Consider the following 20,785-nt stretch of genomic DNA (forward strand, 5'->3'; position numbering starts at 1 on the left):
ATGAGGTATTATAAGTAATCTAGAGAGATTTAAAGCACACAGGAGGATGTGCATAGGTTATGTGCAAATAATTGTATCTGTTATATAAGGAACTTGAGCACCCAAGGATTTGGGTATCTGCAGGGACCCTGGAACAAATTACCCATGGATACTGAGGGACAATTGTACATATTTTAAAGCAAGATCCTTAGTCTCTCTGAGCCTTGGTTTCCAGTTTCCTCATTTGTTTTGAAAGTGTGAGACCCAACCTACAGGACTCCTGAGAGAATTAAAAAGTTCTTGTGCCCAGCATAGTGTTTTAGTTCAAATTTGTTACCTGGCCCCTTTGTTACCTGGAAAAGGGGGTGGGAAGCAAATGGAAGAATTGCATATGGCAAAGGTGAGCAAAGGGGACCAGGAGGTGGCTGTCCTCTGACCTGGTGGGCAGCCCCAGAAGTCTTGGTCCTGCATGTCAATGTCCTTTCACTTACCTCCTACCAAATTACGGGAAATTTAATTTTATTTCTTCCAGATTTTACTCTAGAAAATGACTATCCCAAAACATGACCCCCTTAATATTCATAAAAGATAAACTACTTACAGAGAACTCGATCCACTGCAGATAATGTTCAAAATATCCTATTATTGTTTTCCCATACTTCTTAGTTTCCTGGACACAAAAGATGAGTAGAAGCCTTAAAATGATGACAGCATACTTAAACATTATAAATATTTAATCTGTAACATTCACGTGCCCACTTATGGACATGCTTACTTTAAAAAAAACTCACCTCAATAATAACAGAGGAAATATTGTTTGTGATGAAGTTCTGAGCAAAATCCAGAGAAGCTAGAATCCTATTTACTCTCTCCTGAAACACACAGCCACAATTAGCAGGGTATCAAGTCATACAAAGATTCAATTAGATGATTTGCATATTGATTCAAGTACTGTAACTTAGCTCCACAACACCATGACCTGGACCTCCTAGTTAAGAGGAAGACAGAACCTGCCCAGCCCCCTGAGGGCAGGGAAGGAGATGAGCTGAGAGGGAGCATTTACTCTAGGCCAGACACTGGGCTAGTCCTTGATAGGAATGGCCTTGCTGGAAACTCACAAGGAGGCAGGAAGGAAGGTACTGTTTGCTAGGCTCCCTTCACAGATGAGGCAGCTCAGCCTCTTCAAGGTCACCATGCTGGGGAAGCATACTGGGATTTGCACCAAATTTTTTTTTTTCCACCGCAAAGCCCATAGTCTTTGCACCACAACACAAGCAAAGACGAGTCCTCTGCCAACCCACATGGCAGCCTGGTGCAAATTGGAAAAGGGGCCTTTTCTGCCCAGGGACCTCAAGGCACAGAGCCTGGCGAGTGATTCAATGGCCAGTTTCTGCCCCCCACTAACCCCCTTGGCTGGGTCCCTCATGAAAGGCCTTGTACCACTGCACACCCTCGCCCTGTGCACACAGGTAGCAAAGCACCTGCACGTAGTCACTGGTGTGTTTCCAGGTTCCCCAGGCATGAGACACACACTCATGAAATGGCAACTGTGATCAGAGGCATAGGGAGGGTCCCGGAGCAGAGTAAATCTAAACATCTTCAGAAGAGCAGAGCCACGATGTTGGCCTCACTGAGAAAAGTGGAAGGAGGGAACATTTAGTTTTATCATGGGGGCTGATGCTCAACACCTCTCATGGACAGGCTATTCCATTCAATGAAAAACTATCTTCTGAGTTGCCGGTTGGTGCTGTGGATACAAGACAAATACAACACAGCCTTCCAGCTCAGTGTCTGCTGCGGGAATGCTCGCAGCCTGCACGTGGCTCCTGTGGTAGATTGCATTAGCTGTTCAGGATTATTGATACGCTCCTTGGATGGCTTCCCAGAGCATGGAGTGTACTTCCCCAGCCAGATGACGATGTGACCCTGTGGCTTACTTTGGCCAATGGACTGCTGGTGAAGGGGCAGGGTGCCCATTCTGAGCAGTGGCTTAAAGGACAACCTGTGCCTCCTCTTATCCCCTGAATTCCACTATGAGGACATGAGGTGCCCCAGACAGGAGCTGCTCCTTCAGGCCAGGTCTCTCAATGGGAAGATGTGTAGGGAAGCCTGCTGTCCAATCAGCAGGGAAAATGAACATTTATACTTAGAAGGCACTGAGGTTTGGGATTGTGTGTTAGGCAGCATTATCTCTGTGAAAGTGACCAATGTACCTTCTAAGCTTGCACCCTACACATCAAAATATAGATTTCACCTACATACCTAATAGTCTGCTAAGATGATGTCTGCACTTATAGAAGTACTTGCAGAAAGGAAATAGTAAGAAAACCCAATTTGGTACTTAAAATAGGTAGATAACCAAGGCTTTTTTTTTTTTAAACTTAAAGTACCTACGAAAATCACATTTCTAGCATTCTTTGTGTGGTGTTTTATAACAAAACCCCATGATGGAAAACAAAGTAAACCCTTACCAACAATCCATTGCCTGTGCGTTGAAGTATCTTGACACTTTGGTATAGAGTGCTCTGGCGAAAAACATAGATAATATTTCCAAAATTATGACATGAAACAGCAAGATCACATACCTTGTGTCCTCCCTTCCCACAAGACAGCCAGCAAATCTGTCTTTACACTGTAATGGTTTCATTCCAGAAATAATCACCAGCACAATTAACAATGTGTACCTTCTATGCCTCTGGTGTAAGAAAACCTGAAGAAAAAAATTGGATACATATCCTAAAGCTGTGAAGAACAGCAAATCACATGTGAGGCATCCAAGAAATCCCTTTGAATTAGGTTTGATCAAAGTGGAAGGCATTATTTAAAACAGAGCCTGCCCCACAGGAGTGGTTAGCCTGAATGGTTTAGACTGGAGGTTGACAAACTTTATCTGTAAAAGGCCAGAGTAAACACTTTAGGTTTTATCTGCCATACTCCCAACTATTCAACTTTGTCCTTGTAGTCAAAAGCAGCCACAGAGAGTTTGCAAATGAGTGGGTGTGGCCACATTCCAACAAAACTTTATTTACAAAAACTGGTGGTAGGCCGAATTTAGCCTGCAGGCTGTAGTTGGCAGGGTACCTAGCTTGCCAACCCCTGGTTTAGATCATAGGTCACATGTACGAAGCACTTTGTCTATTTGTGGACAGGTTGCCCTAGCTCTGAAAAGGCCAAAGGGTCCTGTGTACTTGGAAAAAAAGCATTTAAAAAAATGCAAAGCCAGCTTAAAATGTTAACAAATTTGTGTTAGGCATAAACAAGCGCACAGAAAATTGTAAAGAGCACTGGACACAAATAAAGAAAATTCAGTGAGAGGACTTTGTGAATAATCTAATAAATTAGGAAATCAAGAGAGAAAAAAAGAGTATTAGAAACTAGTTCTGGAAAGTTTGGTGTTGGGATGTTCGGATGTTTGGATGTTGGAGTGGAGTGAATTTACTTGCTTGGCCAAACCTGAGCAAGCTGATTCAGTAACCCAGTTTCCACACACTTCTCTCCTTGCTGTCTACAAATACAGCCCATACACAAGCATAATATAATAATTCCTCCTCTTTACTGAGATCCTCTGAGGTCAGGTCCTTCATCTCCATGAACAGGTAAAAGCAAGGCCATTACTGATCCCAACATTTTTAGATGAGGAAACCGAGAAGCTGCAATAGTTTGGAGAGCCAGAAGCAGGATTTAAAACCAGGTCTGTCTGACTCCAAAGTCCACGTTCTTTCTTTGCTAGAAACTGCTTTTATTGCATTAAGAAAGAAGTCAGAAGGTGGTGAGAAGCAAATGGAAAGGATGGAAGAGGGGAGAGAGGAAGCAATGCCCATCAAGACAGCAGACAGGGCTAAGTGGATCTACAGAGAGAAGCACTTAACCTCACCTTCACATATTTCTAGACAAAGCTTGGAGAAAAAGAATCGAGTGAGTCCACAGCACTGTAGCTAAATGCGGGGCATAGGAGGGCCTGCTCACAGCAGTGGGAACTAGAGCAAGGCGGAGGAGACAGCCACAGATTTTATCTAACTGTTCACACTCAAATGAAAAACGGAAGGGAATAAGCAGAAGAGGGAGGTGCAATTATTTTGTCTAAAGCCCAGCTCAGCTTCTGGGGCTGAGGTCAGTCAGCTGGGACCTACGAGAGATGAGCATGTGTCATGAGGCTAAATGAAAGCCAACTCGCTGCAGTAGATTTTGCTCAGGTCACAGTGAAACACAATACGCTGTTGACTGTTACCAGTGATTGTTCTATAGGAAGGACTCGTTGCTGGTGAATCGTTTTAATAGTTTGTGCATCTCTTTTCAGGGAGTTCCTCAAATTTCCTGGGGGCTACAAAAAGAATAAAAAACAAAGATCAATACCATCTTTCCAGACTCAAAGCACTCTCGCTATCCTCAGGGGCCCTGCGCAGCTAGGAGGGCAGCCATGACATAAGCACGCAGCCCTGCTTGTGCAGTGATGGCTGTGAGTGGACATGGGAGCTGGTGTGAGGGACAGTGCCAAGACACCCTCCTTTAAAGCACAGAACCATGGACTCTCAGCAATAACCCACACCCAAGAGCCCTCCCTGAGTGCCAGAGGCTGTGTTCTCTCCAGCTCACCATGATACAGCCACTCTCAGCTTCTCATTTTACAAGTGAGAAAACCAAGGCTCCATGGAGAAATTTTTATTTAACCCACACTCAATGAGTGTTTAATTTATTAATGAATAACAATTCTATAAGGTAGATACCACTACCCCATTTTACAGATGAGGAAACTAAGGCAGAAGGGAGAAATAACTTGCCTAAGCTCCTATCCTGAGTCAAGACTTAGACCCAGGTCTTCCTCAAAAGCCCAGGTTCCTCATCACCATGGTGTGCTGCTTCTTGGACGGGACCAGTTAAGGCCAAGTAGTCGCCCACCAGCAGAGGAGTTGAAAGGGGAAGCTTATGGAGCTGGGGTGGTACCTCTGCCTTCCCTCATCACTTACTATTGGCAATTCAAAGCAACACATGAAATCTTCCTCCCACAGCCCCAGGTACTATTCCCTACACTGCAGGAAAACAACCTGTGTGCATGGGCAGGTGTGTTTAGAAGTGGAGGGGCTAACAGGGGTGGAAACAGATCCAGAGCTCAAGTAATGAGGGTGCCCACACTCAAAGCAGAGGGGGGAAGGCTGCAGTCATCTTGAGATAGAAGGCAGGTGAGACTTCGGACCAGATTGAAGACTGGTGGAAACCAGGAAGAGGAGCCCAAAGCACCTCTCCCTGTCCATCACCATAAGGCATGCCTGCCAGCTCATTGACAGTTAACCATTGCCATGGCAACCCTGGGAAGTTACCACTCATTTTCTAGCTATTTCTGAACAACCTGCCACTTAATTAGTATTCCACTGAAAGTGGTTATAAATAAGACTACAAAACTGTCCCTAGGCTGCTACTTTCTGCACACTGCCTGTGGGGTCGCCCTGCCACTACCTTAATAAAGCAGGTTTCACCTGCCCTGCATCAGCCCGACACCATTCTGGCAACATGCAAGGCTCAGAAAGGTTTGAGCCACATGGCAATGGCTGTGGACGGAAACGTAATGACACGTACAAGAGAGGTGTTTATGAACAAGGGATTACTCACAGCGTGAGGAACCTCTTCAGCACCTTCCCTAAAAATGGCACTGACGTTTGACATCTACAACTACTACAGTATTTAACCGGACGATTTGAACTCACCAAACTATTTGCTTTTGCTTCTAGATCATATGCAAATGATAAAAGATTCACTCCTGCGGGGGATTTACCAGTCTACAATAGAAGTGAACAAAAATTGTCTTATGGATATGGGATCTTTAAGCCTTAACAAAACATCTAGTAGGTGAGAGATTAAACATGGATTCATAACCATAAAGTAATCATGTGAGGTCAGACACTCTTAAACAGGTGGCAACATTTGCATTCTTATTTATACATATAAAGCCATATTTTTATTCAATCATATTATTCAACTATGAAAAGGAATGAAGTACTGATAATGTTATAACATGGATGAACTGCAAAAACGTGCTCAGTGAAAGAAGTCAGACACAAAAGGTTATGCGTTATATAAACTTTCTTTTTTTAATACCCAGACTAGGTAAATCCATCTAAAGAGACCACAGATGGGCCGGGCGCAGAGGCTCACTCCTGTAATCCCAGCACTTTGGGAGGCCGAGGTGGGCGGATCACGAGGTCAAGGGATCAAGACCATCCTGGCCAACATGGTGAAACTCCGTCTCTACTAAAAATACAAAAAAAATTAGCTGGGTGTGGTGGTGGCATCTGCCTGTAGTCCCAGCTACTCGGGAGGCTGAGGCAGGAGAATCACTTGAACCCAGGAGGTGGAGGTTGCAATGAGCCGAGACTGCGCCACTGCACTCCAGCCTGGTGACAGAGTGAGACTCCATCTCAAAAAAAAAAAAAAAGAGACCACAGATGGGTGGTTGCCAAGGGTTTGGGGAGGAGCAAATGGAGGCAACTGCTTTCGGGTTTGCTTTAGGGTGATGAAAATGTTTTGGAACTACATAGTAGCAGTAGTTGTGCAACACTGTGAATGTACTAAATACCACTGAATTGCTCACTTTAAAATGGTTAGTCTTACGTTATGTGAATCTCATGTTAATAAAAAATCAAAAGCAAAACAGAAATACACATCTGACGCTCTAATTTCCCCTAAAGGATCAAGCATGAACACATGTGTCATACCTGAGCCAAGTAGGTGTCATAGTTCATTCTGTCTATTCCACAAGCAGCAAAATCCTGAAGGTTTTTTCTTCCTGCTGCACCCAACAGAAAGATATTGAGATTTACCTTCAGACTTTCCAATTCACTGCTTATGCTTGTAGTATGCTGCAAAACAAGGAAGTTACAAATCAGTCGCTTATTCTCCAAGAATGTCACGAGTCAAATGCTTTAAAAGAGCAATAAAAGCTGGATGTGGTGGCTCATGCCTGTAATCCTAGCACTTTGGGAGGCTGAGGTGGGAGGATCGCTTGAGTTCAAGAGTTCAAAACCAGCTTGGGCAACATAAAGAGACCTTGCCTCTATGTTTAAAAAATTTTAAACATAAAATTAAAAAAATAAATAAAAAAATAAAGAGCAATCAAACTAGAAAGGACAAAAAAATGTGCAAGCACTTGACTGGCATCTCTTCCTGGTACTTCCCGTCCTGTTCCTTTCCCATCTCTTTCTTTATGGGTCCCATGGCTTCTAAGCCCCCAGCTTTGACAAACAGAGAAGCTGAAAGGGACAGGGTTGGCTGGCATTCCAGGGAAGGGACCAGCACATACAAGAGCTGGGAGTAGGAAGAAATGGGACATATCATTTGGGGAACAGTGTTTAGTTACTTGGGCAAAGATTATGGAAATGTGGTTGTTGATTCAGGGTTGTACTGATGGTCAGCAGTTTCCAGCAGCATCGAGTGCCTGCATGTCCCAGGCAACCTCTCCAACTGCTACCCGCCATAGCACACAGAGAAGTGACCCACAGCATGATGGGCATCTATTTAGGGTTTGGTTACAAAATTATGTATGTTTAATGTATATATATGTGGACTATTTAGGGAAGATAATAAACTTTTCATATACAGCTTTCAACTCCAGCTTTTCACATTTGAAAACCATCAAGCCATCATGGCCTCATGGTAACTCTAGCAGCGGTGGGCAAGCTGTGGGGGCTTGGGAATAGCCTCTTCTCTTGGGATCCCTTTGTTTCTGCTCTCATTCGGGAAACCCAAAAGAGAGAGTGCGCTCCAGATTCTTTCTGGCAGAAAGTCAGAAGAGGCCTCCAGGTACAGGGAATGGGGTTGGTCGAGGCTAACGGCACCCTAGGCCTGGGCGGCTGAAACTCTTGCTCTTTCTTCAGGCCAGTGTGCTCTGGAATGGCCCTTCCTCCAAGTCTCAAGACTCAAGACTGGAGTGTGGGCTCTGGCAAACGAAAAGAGGAGGTTCTGTTGGCTTCCATCCTTTGCTTTAGTTCACACTGGAGTCCTGGGGCCACCATGTGACTCATAAGGAAGGAGGACGGTGTGGACCATGCTTCTCCACACTGAGTGCCCAGTTTCAGGGACTGGCAGAAAGGGAGGCTGGTCTTGGAGTGAGAGCCTTCCTGAGGAACAAACAGGGATTGTTCCCACAAAAACGTCTATAGTCAGCAAAATGACATCTTTCCCTGTGAAGTGCCCATAGTGAGGCCGCTCTAGAGGCTCTTGCATAATACACTAGAAAAATTCAAACCCCAAGAAAAATAACTGGTCGAGCAGTGAGAAAACGTTTTGGAACCAAATAGAGGTGAAGGTTACACAGCCATGTAAATATACCAAACGTCACTTTTAAATAGTTAATTTGATCTTATGCAAATTTCATCTCAATTTCCAGAAAAGAAAGAAGGACAATTGGATTTGGTGAAGGAATGTGTTATGTCGATTCCATGACGACTTCTAATTACCTCATTAATATTGAGACATTCACTGATATTGAAGCTGTTCTGCAGATGAAGAGTGCCGTAAGTGCCTCTATTCTTTTTGCAGTCACTGTGGGAACGAACAGAGAAATTAGGACCTAGAAAAGCTGTTGCAGCTACCTATGTCCACCGATGAAGAGGAGGAGAAAGGCTCACTGTTTCTCTTTGTTTAATCTGTGAACACAGAAGTGGGGCTGGGTGTCCCCAGTGGCCACACAAATCCCTCAACACCTCTGACTTCTTGCTTTGTTTGACTAACCGTCCTGTTCTTGGAAGAGATGCAATAGGACTGATAAATATATCTTTCCATCTGTCTCCTACGTGCTCTAGTTCTGCTGTGGAACACAAGTTTACAGATTGGGAAGAAATAAATTCTCATTAAAAAGAAAAACAATACTTGCTAGAAAGAGATACACTGCAGAGTAGATTATGAACTTCATTCAATGATTCTATCAAGCTCCTGCCAAGAACATTTCTACTCTGTATTTCCAGGGCCGAGCTGCACTGACTAAATATATGCTTAGACATCTATCCTCATGGTGAGGACAGAGATAGGGAGGAGATGCAGACCTCTCGATGGTCAGCACAGTTTTGCTGTTACCTAACTCAGCCCCCTGGGTGAAATGGCCTCACCTCGCCATGCCTCAATCTTAACTCTAAAATAGGAAATTTGACTTTTTTAGACTTGTCTGAGCTAAGAAGGGTAGGCCTCATTGGATGTGTATTCCTGCCACAAAAATAGTGGCATCCAGGAATGCGGCATCCCTTCCTTGCCACAGCAGTCAGGGCCCTCCAGGCCTGAGGGATGCCTAGAAGAAGCAACTTTCCCACATCCCTAGGAGGTGTGATCCTTCCCTCCAGAGAACAAGCAGGTTGCAGTTGTTGGAACTCAGAACTTGATTATGAAGGACCAGAGGTAAAACTGGAGGGCTCTGCAGGAGCCAGAATCACAAGGAGCTAGCATGCCAGGCTGAAACACTTGGCTTTGTCTTCTCAGCGTAGGGATGGTGAATGGGCTTAATTGTGTAGAGAAAAGTCAACGGATTGCTAATGTATGCCTAGAGCACACAGTCGAGAAGGAGCCTGAGGCTCCCTGGGCTAAGCAGAAGACCTCAGTTGACTATCAATGTCTACCCCGAGTATGGAGGATGGGCACCAGACACTCATTAGCTGCCTCTGCCATGGGCAATGGAGAAACTTAGGCAGGAAGTGACACATGTGGTTGGGCCACATCACATCATGTTGGGAGGTTTGGAGGATGGAATGGGAGCAAGGAGACCAGTTAGAAGGAGAGAGAGAAGAAAAGAAGAGAAGCGAAGAGAAGAAGAAGAAAAAGGAGGCGGAAGAGAACAAGAAGAAGGAGGAGGAGGAGGAGAAGAAGGAGAAGGAGAAGGAGAAGAGAAGAAGAAGAAGAAGAAGAGGAGGAGGAGGAGGAGGAGGAGGAGGAGGAGAGGAGGAGGAGGAGGTTTAAGAAAGATTTAGAAGATGAAGCCTACAAGCAACATTTATAAGTTCATGTTGTCTCAGGGCTCCAGAAACTCAGTTTTCACTGCCATGGGCTGAATAATGGAAACGAGGACTTTTCTCTGTCCTTTGATTTTGTATTCGGCCCCAAAGTGGTAGCGGGATTTTTAAAAGCTCCCAAAGAGCAGCCTACTGCCCCTACCTCCCTGCCTTTGTCTGTGTCCCTCAGCCTAGGTGCTTTTTCCTTCTTCTCGGCCCAGCCAATCCCCACTAAGCCAACCTACTAAGATCAGCTTAGGTGCCATTACCCTCAGGAAGTCCTTCCTAATCCCTCCATTCCCACACTGCATAAGACACCCACCTTGGGGCTTCTAGAGTAGCCTCAGTACATTTCTATCACCTGTAAGTATCACCATATTCTAGAACACCTCTTTACAGATCTAACTCTCTACTAGGTTTTCCTTGACAGTAGGATCAGAGTCTAATTCAATTTTGTATAATATCTCAGGTATCCCATTACCACAGGTGCTCATATAATAATAAAAGCAGTGGTTAGTATGGTACCTAGCTCCTGTTACGCCAGGTGCTCATATAATAATAAAAGTAGTTAGTACGGTACCTAGCTCACAGAGTGGTGTGGATGTTAAAGAAGTTTATACATTCGAGGTGTTTCCATCAGTCTTGGCATACAGAAAGCACCATGCAGGTGCTAGCTCTTAGAGTGTTGTTAAATTACCACTATGACCACTTGGCATAATATTTATTAGGTAATAGAAATAAACAGTAATGGCCAGATCACCTGAGGTCAAGAGTTCGAGACCAGCCTGACCAACATGGTGAAACCCCGTCTCTACTAAAAATACAAAAATTAGCCAGGTGTGGAGACAGACGCCTGTAATCCCAACTACTCAGGAGGCTGAGGCAGGAGAATCACTTGAACCCGGGAGGCAGAGGTTGCAATGAGCCGAGATGGTGCCATTGCACTCCAACCTGGGTGATAGAGCGAGACTCCATCTCAAAAAATAAATAAATACATAAATAAATAAATACTTAGCAATGACATAGCTATATTTATTTTAAAATAACTTCTGTGGTTTGGCTAGAGGAACTAATGACCATTGATTAATTAAATGTGTGCATATTTCAAAATGTTTTTTAAAAGTACAAAAAGAACCTTGCAATACCTAAAAGTATAACAAATTCATAAAATGCTGAAGAAGTCTTTTGACTATCAGATGATGGCTAATACTACCAAGCTATATAATAATGCTAGGCATAGGGTTAATACTTGCTTAAAATTGCATAAAGGAACTCTGAGAGAGTAATAAGAACACTAAGAATGGTGGTTCACGTGTAGGGCATGGAAAGGCTTCTGGGCAGATGGGGACCTGTGTCTATGACTTACGAAGTGTTCTGCTCTCAATGTGAGTCACTATCGCCCTGTGTATTTTTAGTTTCATTTACTATGAACACACCATGTTAACACACATCCTCTGGCCCTTTGGTCTCACGGTGGGAGAAATAAGTGTCACCGGTGTTTAAAAAGCATCCTATGAATTGATTTCAAATACTCTTAAAGTGACTCCCTTCCCTATGGCTCATAGCAGAGAGCTGCCCATGGGTTCCCGTCTAAGATCAGACACCTAAGACTTCCAGCCATCAGACTAGGAGCCCATTTTACCACTGGGAAAAGCATACACTACACAGATATATATCACCTGAGGTCAGAAGTTATTTTATATATACATAGTGTTTTGTTTTCTTTTTTTTCCTGAGAGAAAGTCTCACTCTGTTGCTGAGGCTGCAGTGCAGTGGCACGATCTTGGCTCACTGCAACCCGCACCTCCTGGGTTCAAGCAATTCTCTTGTCTCAGCCTCCTGAGTAGCTGAGTCTGCAGGCACATCATTTTTATATTTCATTTTTAGTAGAGATGGGGTGTCACCATATTGGTCAGGCTGGTCTCGAACTCCTGACCTCAAGTGATCCACCTGTCTCAGCCTCCCAAAATGCTGGGATTACAGGCATGACCCACTGTGGCCACCCTAGATGAACAGTATTAAGAACAGTATTGTTCATCAAGTCCAAATGATGTGTCAGGCACCATTCGAATCTCATGTATCTTACTTAACCCTAAAACAACCTCAGGGTCAGATTCCTATGACCATGACCCCCATGAACAGAGAAGCTGTGGAACTGCCCAGGGCACAGAGCCTCCAGGAGGGGGCCTGGGTCAGAGTCCAGGAGGCCTGACAGCAGACAGTTCTCCAACTGCATTGCCTTCCTCCTGTCGGTGATCCAAATCACTGAATCACCTATTCACTATTCTTGTTGAATGGCTTTTACTTAGAGCAATGTGGTTCCTGAACAAGATTTCTCATGGCGTCCCATTAGTGCATCATAGGGTCACCTTAACCAGCGAGTTCCAGGGATTATTGGAGAGCAAGACCTTGAAACATCACCTTTCCAAGGTCCCAAAGGCTTTCAGTAGAAGGAATATGTTTTTGATCTAATCTCTACTGTGTCTTTAAAATACTACAGGACAGCTTATCTCTGAAACAGGAAAGTCATATAATTAAGATTTAAAAACACTTCAAATGCAAAATTCTCATTCCGGAAAAAGAACACTTCAAATAGCAAAATGTATAATGCAAATATTGATACCTGTAAACTTGTTCAAAAGTGAGCTTCATCTTCGATTTATTAAACAGCTTCCCAGAGAGATAGTATTCCCAGTCTTCATTTAGTAAGTAGGGTGTATCCAAAACCTGGAACACATGGGGAAGGATTTTCGAAAAATCAGTTTTACACTCACATACATACTAATATAATAAAGTGAATATTCTGTTGAATATATTTTTGAAATTTTTCATAACACTATTTTTCTGGTTGATTTCCAACTTATAACTAGAAAATAATAGTATATATAATTGGAATAAATCAATTGACCACTGGGTAGCATCAATCAAAATTATTAACATTACTTTTTTTGAGAACTTTTCTTTTTTTTTCAGACAGAGTCTCGCTCTGTTGCCCAGGCTGGAGTGCAGTGGCACTATCTCGGCTCACTGCAACCTCCACCTTTTGCGTTAAAATGATTCTCCTGTTTCAGCCTTCTGAGTAGTTAGAACAAGAGGCCTTCTGAGTAGTTAGAACGAGAGTTAGCGCACCACCACTGCCCGGCTAATTTTTGTATTTTTTTTTAGCAGAAATGGCGTTTCACCATGTTGGCCAGGCTGGTCTTGAATTCCTGACCTCAGGTGATCCACCCACCTCAGCATCCCAAAGTGCTGGGATTACAGCATGAGCCACCATGCCTGGCCAAGAACTTTTTAATCTTTATCTTAATAAAACAAACACATTATAAATAGAAGCAGAGTAGACCATTTGATCAGAATAGCTAATATACAGCCATGAAGTGGTATACCCAGTGCTGTGCTATTTCTCTCTCTGGACAAAATGTATTAAAATTCACACACTCTCTGCCCCAGCACCACACATATTTAAGATGGGCAAATCAGTGCAGGACCGTGTATGTGCTTGAGAAGTAGAAATGGTTTTGAAATATCCCCTACTTAAGAAAAAGTATCTTTGAATGATTCAACACTCTACAGGAGATGAAGATGTCTGGCTTGATGTCTTTCTTTTATCAAAAGGCCAAATGGAGATCATTTGACGTGCTGGTGATCTCAACTTAATCTCCCTCGACCAGTGAAATAACTAAAACATCGTCACAACAGTATTCACCTGATTTCATAACAGATCTTAGGCGGAAAAAATGTATATACAATGAAAGAGTGAAATATAAATGTATTTTAAAAATCACAATCTGGAGAAAAAAAAACATAGAAAAGCCAAAATTAGAAGCCAGACACTTAGAACAAAGTTTCCTCATTAATGAAGAAAGCAAAACTGCCAACTGGCCTCCCGGAATCTGTGGGAGTTGGACTGAGAGGGAGAAAGCGAAGCTTGAATTCATTTCCTGGTGGCACCACTAGACATCTGCCAGGTCAGCCCTCTGTCATGAGACATCCACTTAACAGTCTCTTTCCTTTCAAATTTAGGGCTCATCTGTGTGGACACCTCTGTCACCTGGGAATCTCCCAGGGTGCATGGGAGGAACCTGGGAACTGATCTTCTGATGTTCCCAGCCACATTTGGAAACTACTGCTGAGGAAAATTGTATTCTCCCCAAATACTGCAATCCACATTGAGGGGCAGGACTTAACTCCTGGCACTGATTTCGCTTATGATCAGAAAATAAGGACACTCCCATATTTTTTTTTCTCTTACAAATAGAAAGAATCTATTGCATTTATTGAATATTTAAAAATTTATTTAATTTAATAATTTCAAGAAATTTACTGAATTTAAACCAAACTGCTTATATGTTTGCACTGCTCTTAAGGTAACACGCAATATATGAAGAAATCCAAGTTTCTGTTCAAGTCCTTTCATAATGGGTAGAAAATCATATTTACCCGGAATAATTCCTTGGTTGTGTAAGGTTCACAGATCAATTTTTCCACATTTGCACCAAAGACGAAGGTAAGAACCACAATGATCATCAATATCCAGCAAAAGAGGAAACTTAATCCAACTCCACTGGAAAAAAAAATAAGGTTAGTAATTCAAGAAAGAATGATTCAATAGTCCCTATTGATACTTACTAAATCTACCTATACTCTATAAAATAGACCTGGGGTCTTCAGTGTTATTCAGGCGAAACAGATCATCCACCTAGGAGTGGCACAGGGCCTTGGGGACCTGGGGAGGGGCAGCTCCAGGACAGGCGAGGGATCACTGGATAGGGGCCTTGGGGACCTGGGGAGGGGCAGCTCCAGGGCAGGCAGGGATGTACTGTATAGGGGCCGGGGACCCACGAGGGGTGGCCAATAAGGGGCTGAAAGCACAGGGGGAGCACAGCCCGACTTCTCTCTGAACAAGAGCACTCTTGGCACAGTGTAAAGGATGGACCGGACAGGTGCCAACGTGGATGGGACATCATTGCAGAGGCTGTTATCATGGCCCATGAGGGTTGGCCTAAGGGGACAGGATTGGTGGAGAGTTGGTGGATGATGGTGACGTAATATAGGAGACACAGGAGGCATAATAGAGGAGGCAGCAGGACTTGGAAAGCGCTGGACACGAGAGGTAGAGGCAAGGAAGGGCTCCTCCAAGGGCAGTGCCAGGGAGCACCAATGCTCTGGAAGGAAAGAGAAGATGGGCTGGATGTTGGTCTTGTTGCCACAGAGACATTGAGTGGAAAGAGCGTGTAGGAGTCAGTATGTTTGGAGCTAAGATATCTGGGTTTCTGATGTACGTTAGGGAACCAGCAGCTTAGCCATGGTCATTTATCCTCAGGGCTGGCTTGGAAAGAGAAACAGCCTAGGGCTGGGTCTGGAAGACTTCAACATTTACAAAGACGGGTGGTGGAAGGAGGGCCAGCAAACCAGACCAAAATGATGAGGCAGAGAAGTAGGAAGGCAATCATGTGGGTGTGATGCCACCTAGGGGACAAAAGGAGTGTTTGCAGAGGAGGGAGTGGTTGGCTGTCACCAACCAATGTGCTGTCTGCATTGTACAGAGAGGTCACTGCCTACTTAAAACAAATGCAGTGATGGGAGAGGAAACCAAATTGGAGTGACTGGGGAGTCAGCAGGAGAGAAGGGCACAGGCAGCAAGCTCAGATCACTCCTCTGAGAGTCGGCGTGGGGGAAGGAGAGCTATAGGGAAGAGGCAGTGTGGGTAAAGAGTTTCTGCTTTTATTTCTGAAGAAGGGAGAGAACAGAGCTTGGTTAAGTGTTGAGTGAAAGTCAAGGAGACAGGAAGAGAATAAAGACATGGAAAAGAAAGGGCATGATCCATTTTTATCAGGATCAGGGAAAGAAATGGGATTGAGAATATAGCTGGCGGAATCAGCCTGAGCAGGGAGGAATCCCTCTGCTTCTGGCAGTGCAGAGAAGGGACGGATGTGTTTGGGAGCATGTGTGTTTGGGAGCATGTGTGTTTGGAAGTTTGATGATGGGAAGTTGCATGATGGCTTCTATTTTCTCTGAGAAGAAGGAGGTAAAGCCATCTGCTAAGAGATGGGTGAAGTACAGGAAGATGGATGTATCAGAGTGAAAAGACTGTTGCAGGAAAGTGTGGCGGGGGGGTGTCGAAAAAGAAGAAAAAGAGAAAGGGAAGGAGGAAAATGAAATAAAAGATTTATCAGACTATGGCAGGTCCATTTGAGACAGGAGATGCTAAGTTTGTAGGGATACCCAGTGTACCCGGTGCGTAACTTTTCTCTAGCAGTGCCTAGCTGTCTAGGTATAGACAGAGAGAGAGAGAACAAACTCTTAAATCAATCTAGGGGCACTTGCCAAATCAAATACTGTCACTGGTGCACACCAGGAAGGAGCCTCAGAAGGGTGTGGGCTGATGCTTGCAATCACCACAGCACCCCCTCCTAAGGGCACGATTCTCCCCTTTGGCTGCAGACACCAAAGCCATAATTACAGCATTTGTGTTTCTTCACTAAGATAAATAGCAAGTAATGTTCATTGGAAAGGCCTAGGTCAGCCTGACTTTCTCTGACCTACAAGGCTTCTGAGTCTGGGAGAACACAAAGAAGAAGTGAGTGAGGGCCACGCCAGGATCCCCGTCTGAGCATGTGTGTCCGTGTGTTGGAGTTAAAAAAAACTCATAAAAACTAAGACAGCTGTCTAAAAAGAGCACCATGATTCTTACTCTAAATCACATACAGTCAACATCTCCAGCCTTTATTTTCTAAATATGCACATTCCTAGATCAGGGGTAGGGGAACCACTGCCTAAGGTCTATTTTTCTAAGGTTAGTGAGATAATGGCTAATGTGTACTGAAAATATTGAAAAGGAGGAAGAGGACGAGGAGAATCAGAGTAAGATGAAAGAGCAAAAGAAGGTGAAAAACAAGAAGAATATGCAACAAAGACTGTATGTGGCCAGCAGAACCTAAAATATTTGTTACTTGGCCCTTCTTGGGAAAAGCTTGCTGACTAACCCCTGATGTGCACAGTTAGGATCATACATGCATCATTTTCTGACCCCCTTTCAAATGTATTATCTTAGAAACTTTTGTCAACAAATCAGGACAGTCACCCAGTTATCACTTCAGGGGCCATGTGATCTTCCATGCATGGATGTGACGTAACTCACTTGGCCACTCCTCTCCAGCCTGACAGGTAGGCTGCTTCACTATCATAACTGATACTGCAAAAACTCTTCCCTGGCTTTCTTCATAGTCTGGCCTACTTCCTTCACCTAGAGTCCCCAAAATGGAAATTATTGGGCAAAGAGCATCATGGTCTTTTTACAGCCCTTGCTATACAGCCTGACAAATTTCTTTCTGTAACCTCAGAAACTGCCACCAGCCACAGGAATGTGCCCAGTTTGTGATACCTGTGGCTACTCTTGGCATTGTTGTCAATACCTAAAATGGGAAGTTTTATGATGGGCTTCAAAACAAGAGATGCTTGTGCCACTGTTAGATCTCCTTATCTCTGGAGAAGCCTCCTACATCCCCCTGCAACAGATAATACATTCACCACTGCATTCTATTCAGCTGCTAAAATGCTCCTGGGGCCAAGGGTAGCGGCTCACACCTGTAATCCCAACACATTAGAGACTAAGACTAGGGGATCTCTTGAGACCAGGAATTCAAGACCAGTCTAGACAACAAAGTGAGACTGTCTCTACAAAAATAAAATAAAACGCTTCTGGGACCCTCTGAAGATGAAAGATCAGAGCAGAGCCGGGGCTCTCTGACTTTCCTCCTTCCACATCTTTCACTGATATCCTTTTGGGAGATAAGAATTCCTGCTTGGTTTTGAAAGAGACCATGCTCTTGATTGGATGGTGTCACCATTTTTAAAGAGCAGGTGGTGTTTTGGTTGCAACAAAACTACACATACTCTTCCTGGTTTCTACAAGCAAGTAAACAGTTCTGAAAAAAGAAACTGCGTTCTTCTAATTAGTCTGATTAGACTGATGACGCTTGTATCATCTCCCCCTTTCACAATTATCCAGTTGTTTACCAGATACCTCAAGAAGTAGAGAATTCTGCCAAGCACAGCAAAGCGCGCCGTGCTGACTGGTGGCATTCAGCAATAAAGAAATCATAGCCACCCTAAGTCTGCAGACTCCTTGAAATGAATCAAACAACATCTGACAGTTCCCAACCTTTCTTCTGCTGCTGAGATGAATCCTATGGCCTCCACGCAATACGTCTCCATGTCTATAGAATTAGTGTATCTAAATTAAGGTAGCTTTTAGCCTCCATCAATTTGTTGATGATTTCTCTGTTTTATTTTTTCTTTTTTTGAAGCTGGATATCATATGTTTTTGGTTGTATGCCTTTAAAAAGTGAATAAAATTTCGATGAGGGGTGCACCGTTTTTCAGAGCAATTTACCCTACCTTTCAAGTAGTTAAAAAGTATGGAAATATATGTATATATACACACCCACCACCAAAACACTGACAGACAACCAAGTATCAGGGTTGTTACATTTGTAACATTAAACTTAAAATCAATTAAACATTAAAGCAATTACTTTTGCACCAACCTAATAATTTTCTGTTTAATGTATTTTTGTGTATCTGTGTATATTTGAACAAAAAGGGAAGACAAATTCATTTTTCCTTCCGGATGTGATTTCTCTTTTTTTTCTTCTCTGTCCAGAGGTACTTGCAGCTAAATATCTTTCTTTTCTTTCTCTCTTTCCTTTTTTCTTTCTTTCCTTCCTTCCTTTCTTCCTTCCTTCCCTCCTTCCCTCCCTCCCTCCCTTCCTTCCTTTCTTCCTTCCTTTCTTCCTTCCTTTCTCTTTCTTCTTCTTCTTTTTTTTTAAGGCAGAGTCTCACTCTGTCACCCAGGCTGGAGTGCAGATGGCATGATCTCGGCTCACTGTAACCTTTGCCTCCTGGGTTCAAACAATTCTCGTGCGTCAGCCTCCCAAGTAGCTGGGATTAAGGCATGTGCCACCATGCCCAGCTAATTTTTGTATTTTTAGTAGACATGGGGTTTCGCCATGTTTGGCCAGGCTGGTCTCAAACTCCTGGCCTCAAGTGATCCACCTGTCTTGGACTTTCAAAGTGTTGGGATTACAGGTGTGAGCCATCGCGCCTGGACAAATACAATTTCTTAACTTTGACCTTTGAGCCTCTAGGCTTCTCTGTGTGTGGAGTTCTTTGTCCAGCCCTGGTAGACCCCAGGTCATTAGCTCTAAGGTTAAGACTCTTGTTAGCAAAGGCCTATACCACACTGGAGCCAAATTATTTTAGGGAAAGGATTTAGAATGATAGCTTATAAGAAGCCTGATTTATTGTTCCAGTGACCCAAAGATTTTTGTTTGTCGTGTGTGTGTGTGTGTGTGTGTATGTGTGTGACAATTTGGTTTGAAAACTCGAAGTTTTAAAAAACAAATTAATCAAATTAATGCACAGCACCTGCTCTCCAGCCCGCTCACTCACAGGCCTGTGTTAGTGACTTCAGTGGATAAATGAGAGAACATGACTCAGGTTTTTGTTCTTCACTCCCCAAAGGAATTGTTTCAAACCTTAACCACTGATCTCGAGCCCCATCTCACTCCCTACTGCTGATTCTTCATGATCTTATCCAAAAGAGAATATTGACTCAAAAAGAGAATATAGAACCCACACAGCTCCCTCTCTGCAGAGCATTCAAAGCCATTACACCACATCCTAGCTTACATTTCTGGCTCTGGCTCCAGTTGCACCTGGCTCATGCCTGCTATGCTCTGTCATACCCATAGAGTCAAAGGTTTTTCAAACACACGAACTTGGAGATGAATGTCTTCAAAGCAGGGACAGTCACGCCAGTCTTCTGCCGCAGGTGCACCTCTCCCTGCTGCCTCACACCTGTTCTCATGCTTAATCTAGGCTACTTGTCTAAATCCTAAGGGTTCTGGCTTGGCAGCCTTAGTTCTAAACCAAGTCTCTAGAGTTTCAAGCTAGCAATACTGCTAACCAGTACTGCTGTCAGCCTCTGGTGAGTAAATGAATGAACGAATGAATGAATAAAAAGAAGGAACAATAGAAATCAAGAAGGCAAGCCTAGCTGCTTTTAAAAGGAGCCTGCCATATATAAATAGTGTTCTTAAGTTGGTCTATCAAAATGCAAGTAATTTAGTGTCTTTGTTGTTATTTTTTTGTTGTTGTTTTTGTTTTTTAAATGTTTATGCTTGACAGGAGTACCCAAATCAAGGAAGGTCCAATCATAGCAAGATCTCTCCTCCTCACGACCTGGGAGCTGGAACCCCGTGTACGTGGCCCAGAGGGCACTGGGTTTGTGTAACACCAGAGTCAGCACCCAGTCTCTCCCTTGCATTCCCACCCCCACGTGACAGAGAGGAGCAGGCACTCACACCATGAGGAAAACACCTCCCATGTTGGAGACACAGCCTCGGGTGGTCGGCGTGGCATGCCTGTCATAGCCGCACACGCCACACAGTAAGCCCAGGTAGTAAAAAGTCACGATGAGGGTCAGCAGAGAGCAGATGACCAGGCCACCCAGCCACCTGGAGAGGCAAGCACAGTGTTAGTAAACATGACACGGGTGATGCCACCCTAACACAAAAGTTGCTGGACTAAGGCTGGAGCCGATGAGTTATTCTTGGCTTCAAAAATCAGAGTCATCTATCAATTCCTCAGAGGGCAATAATGTTGAACGAAAAGATCCCTTCCCACCCTTTGTCTTCCAATTCAACCAACGGAGAAAGTTTTATTTTGATCCTAGGTTTGCATTGTTCTTGGTAGTCATGGGATCATTGCTTCCTTGCTTTGCCTTGATTCCCACGGGTGTCACACAGAGTTCATAAGCACAGCGCACTGAGCTTCTC

General features: G+C 43.8%; 1 protein-coding gene across 9 annotated transcripts in view; it reads right to left on the reverse strand.

The window, feature by feature from the left end:
* The window catches only part of PROM1 (prominin 1), a 116,972-nt gene that overhangs the window by 16,529 nt on the left and 79,658 nt on the right, over window positions 1–20,785 (reverse strand). For all 9 annotated transcript variants that reach the window (XM_033213818.1, XM_033213817.1, XM_033213813.1 and 6 more), the window contains 10 exons: window positions 20,312–20,464; window positions 14,385–14,508; window positions 12,568–12,671; window positions 8,427–8,511; window positions 6,687–6,830; window positions 5,679–5,750; window positions 4,208–4,300; window positions 2,451–2,504; window positions 771–851; window positions 581–649 (listed from right to left, as the gene is read on the reverse strand). In XM_033213818.1, coding sequence (XP_033069709.1) covers window positions 581–649; window positions 771–851; window positions 2,451–2,504; window positions 4,208–4,300; window positions 5,679–5,750; window positions 6,687–6,830; window positions 8,427–8,511; window positions 12,568–12,671; window positions 14,385–14,508; window positions 20,312–20,464 — 979 coding nt within the window. The remainder of the gene's footprint in view (window positions 1–580; window positions 650–770; window positions 852–2,450; window positions 2,505–4,207; window positions 4,301–5,678; window positions 5,751–6,686; window positions 6,831–8,426; window positions 8,512–12,567; window positions 12,672–14,384; window positions 14,509–20,311; window positions 20,465–20,785) is intronic.

This window comes from Trachypithecus francoisi, unplaced genomic scaffold (genome assembly GCF_009764315.1).
Source record: "Trachypithecus francoisi isolate TF-2019V2 unplaced genomic scaffold, Tfra_2.0 Lachesis_group1, whole genome shotgun sequence".
Taxonomy (NCBI): Eukaryota; Metazoa; Chordata; class Mammalia; order Primates; family Cercopithecidae; genus Trachypithecus; species Trachypithecus francoisi.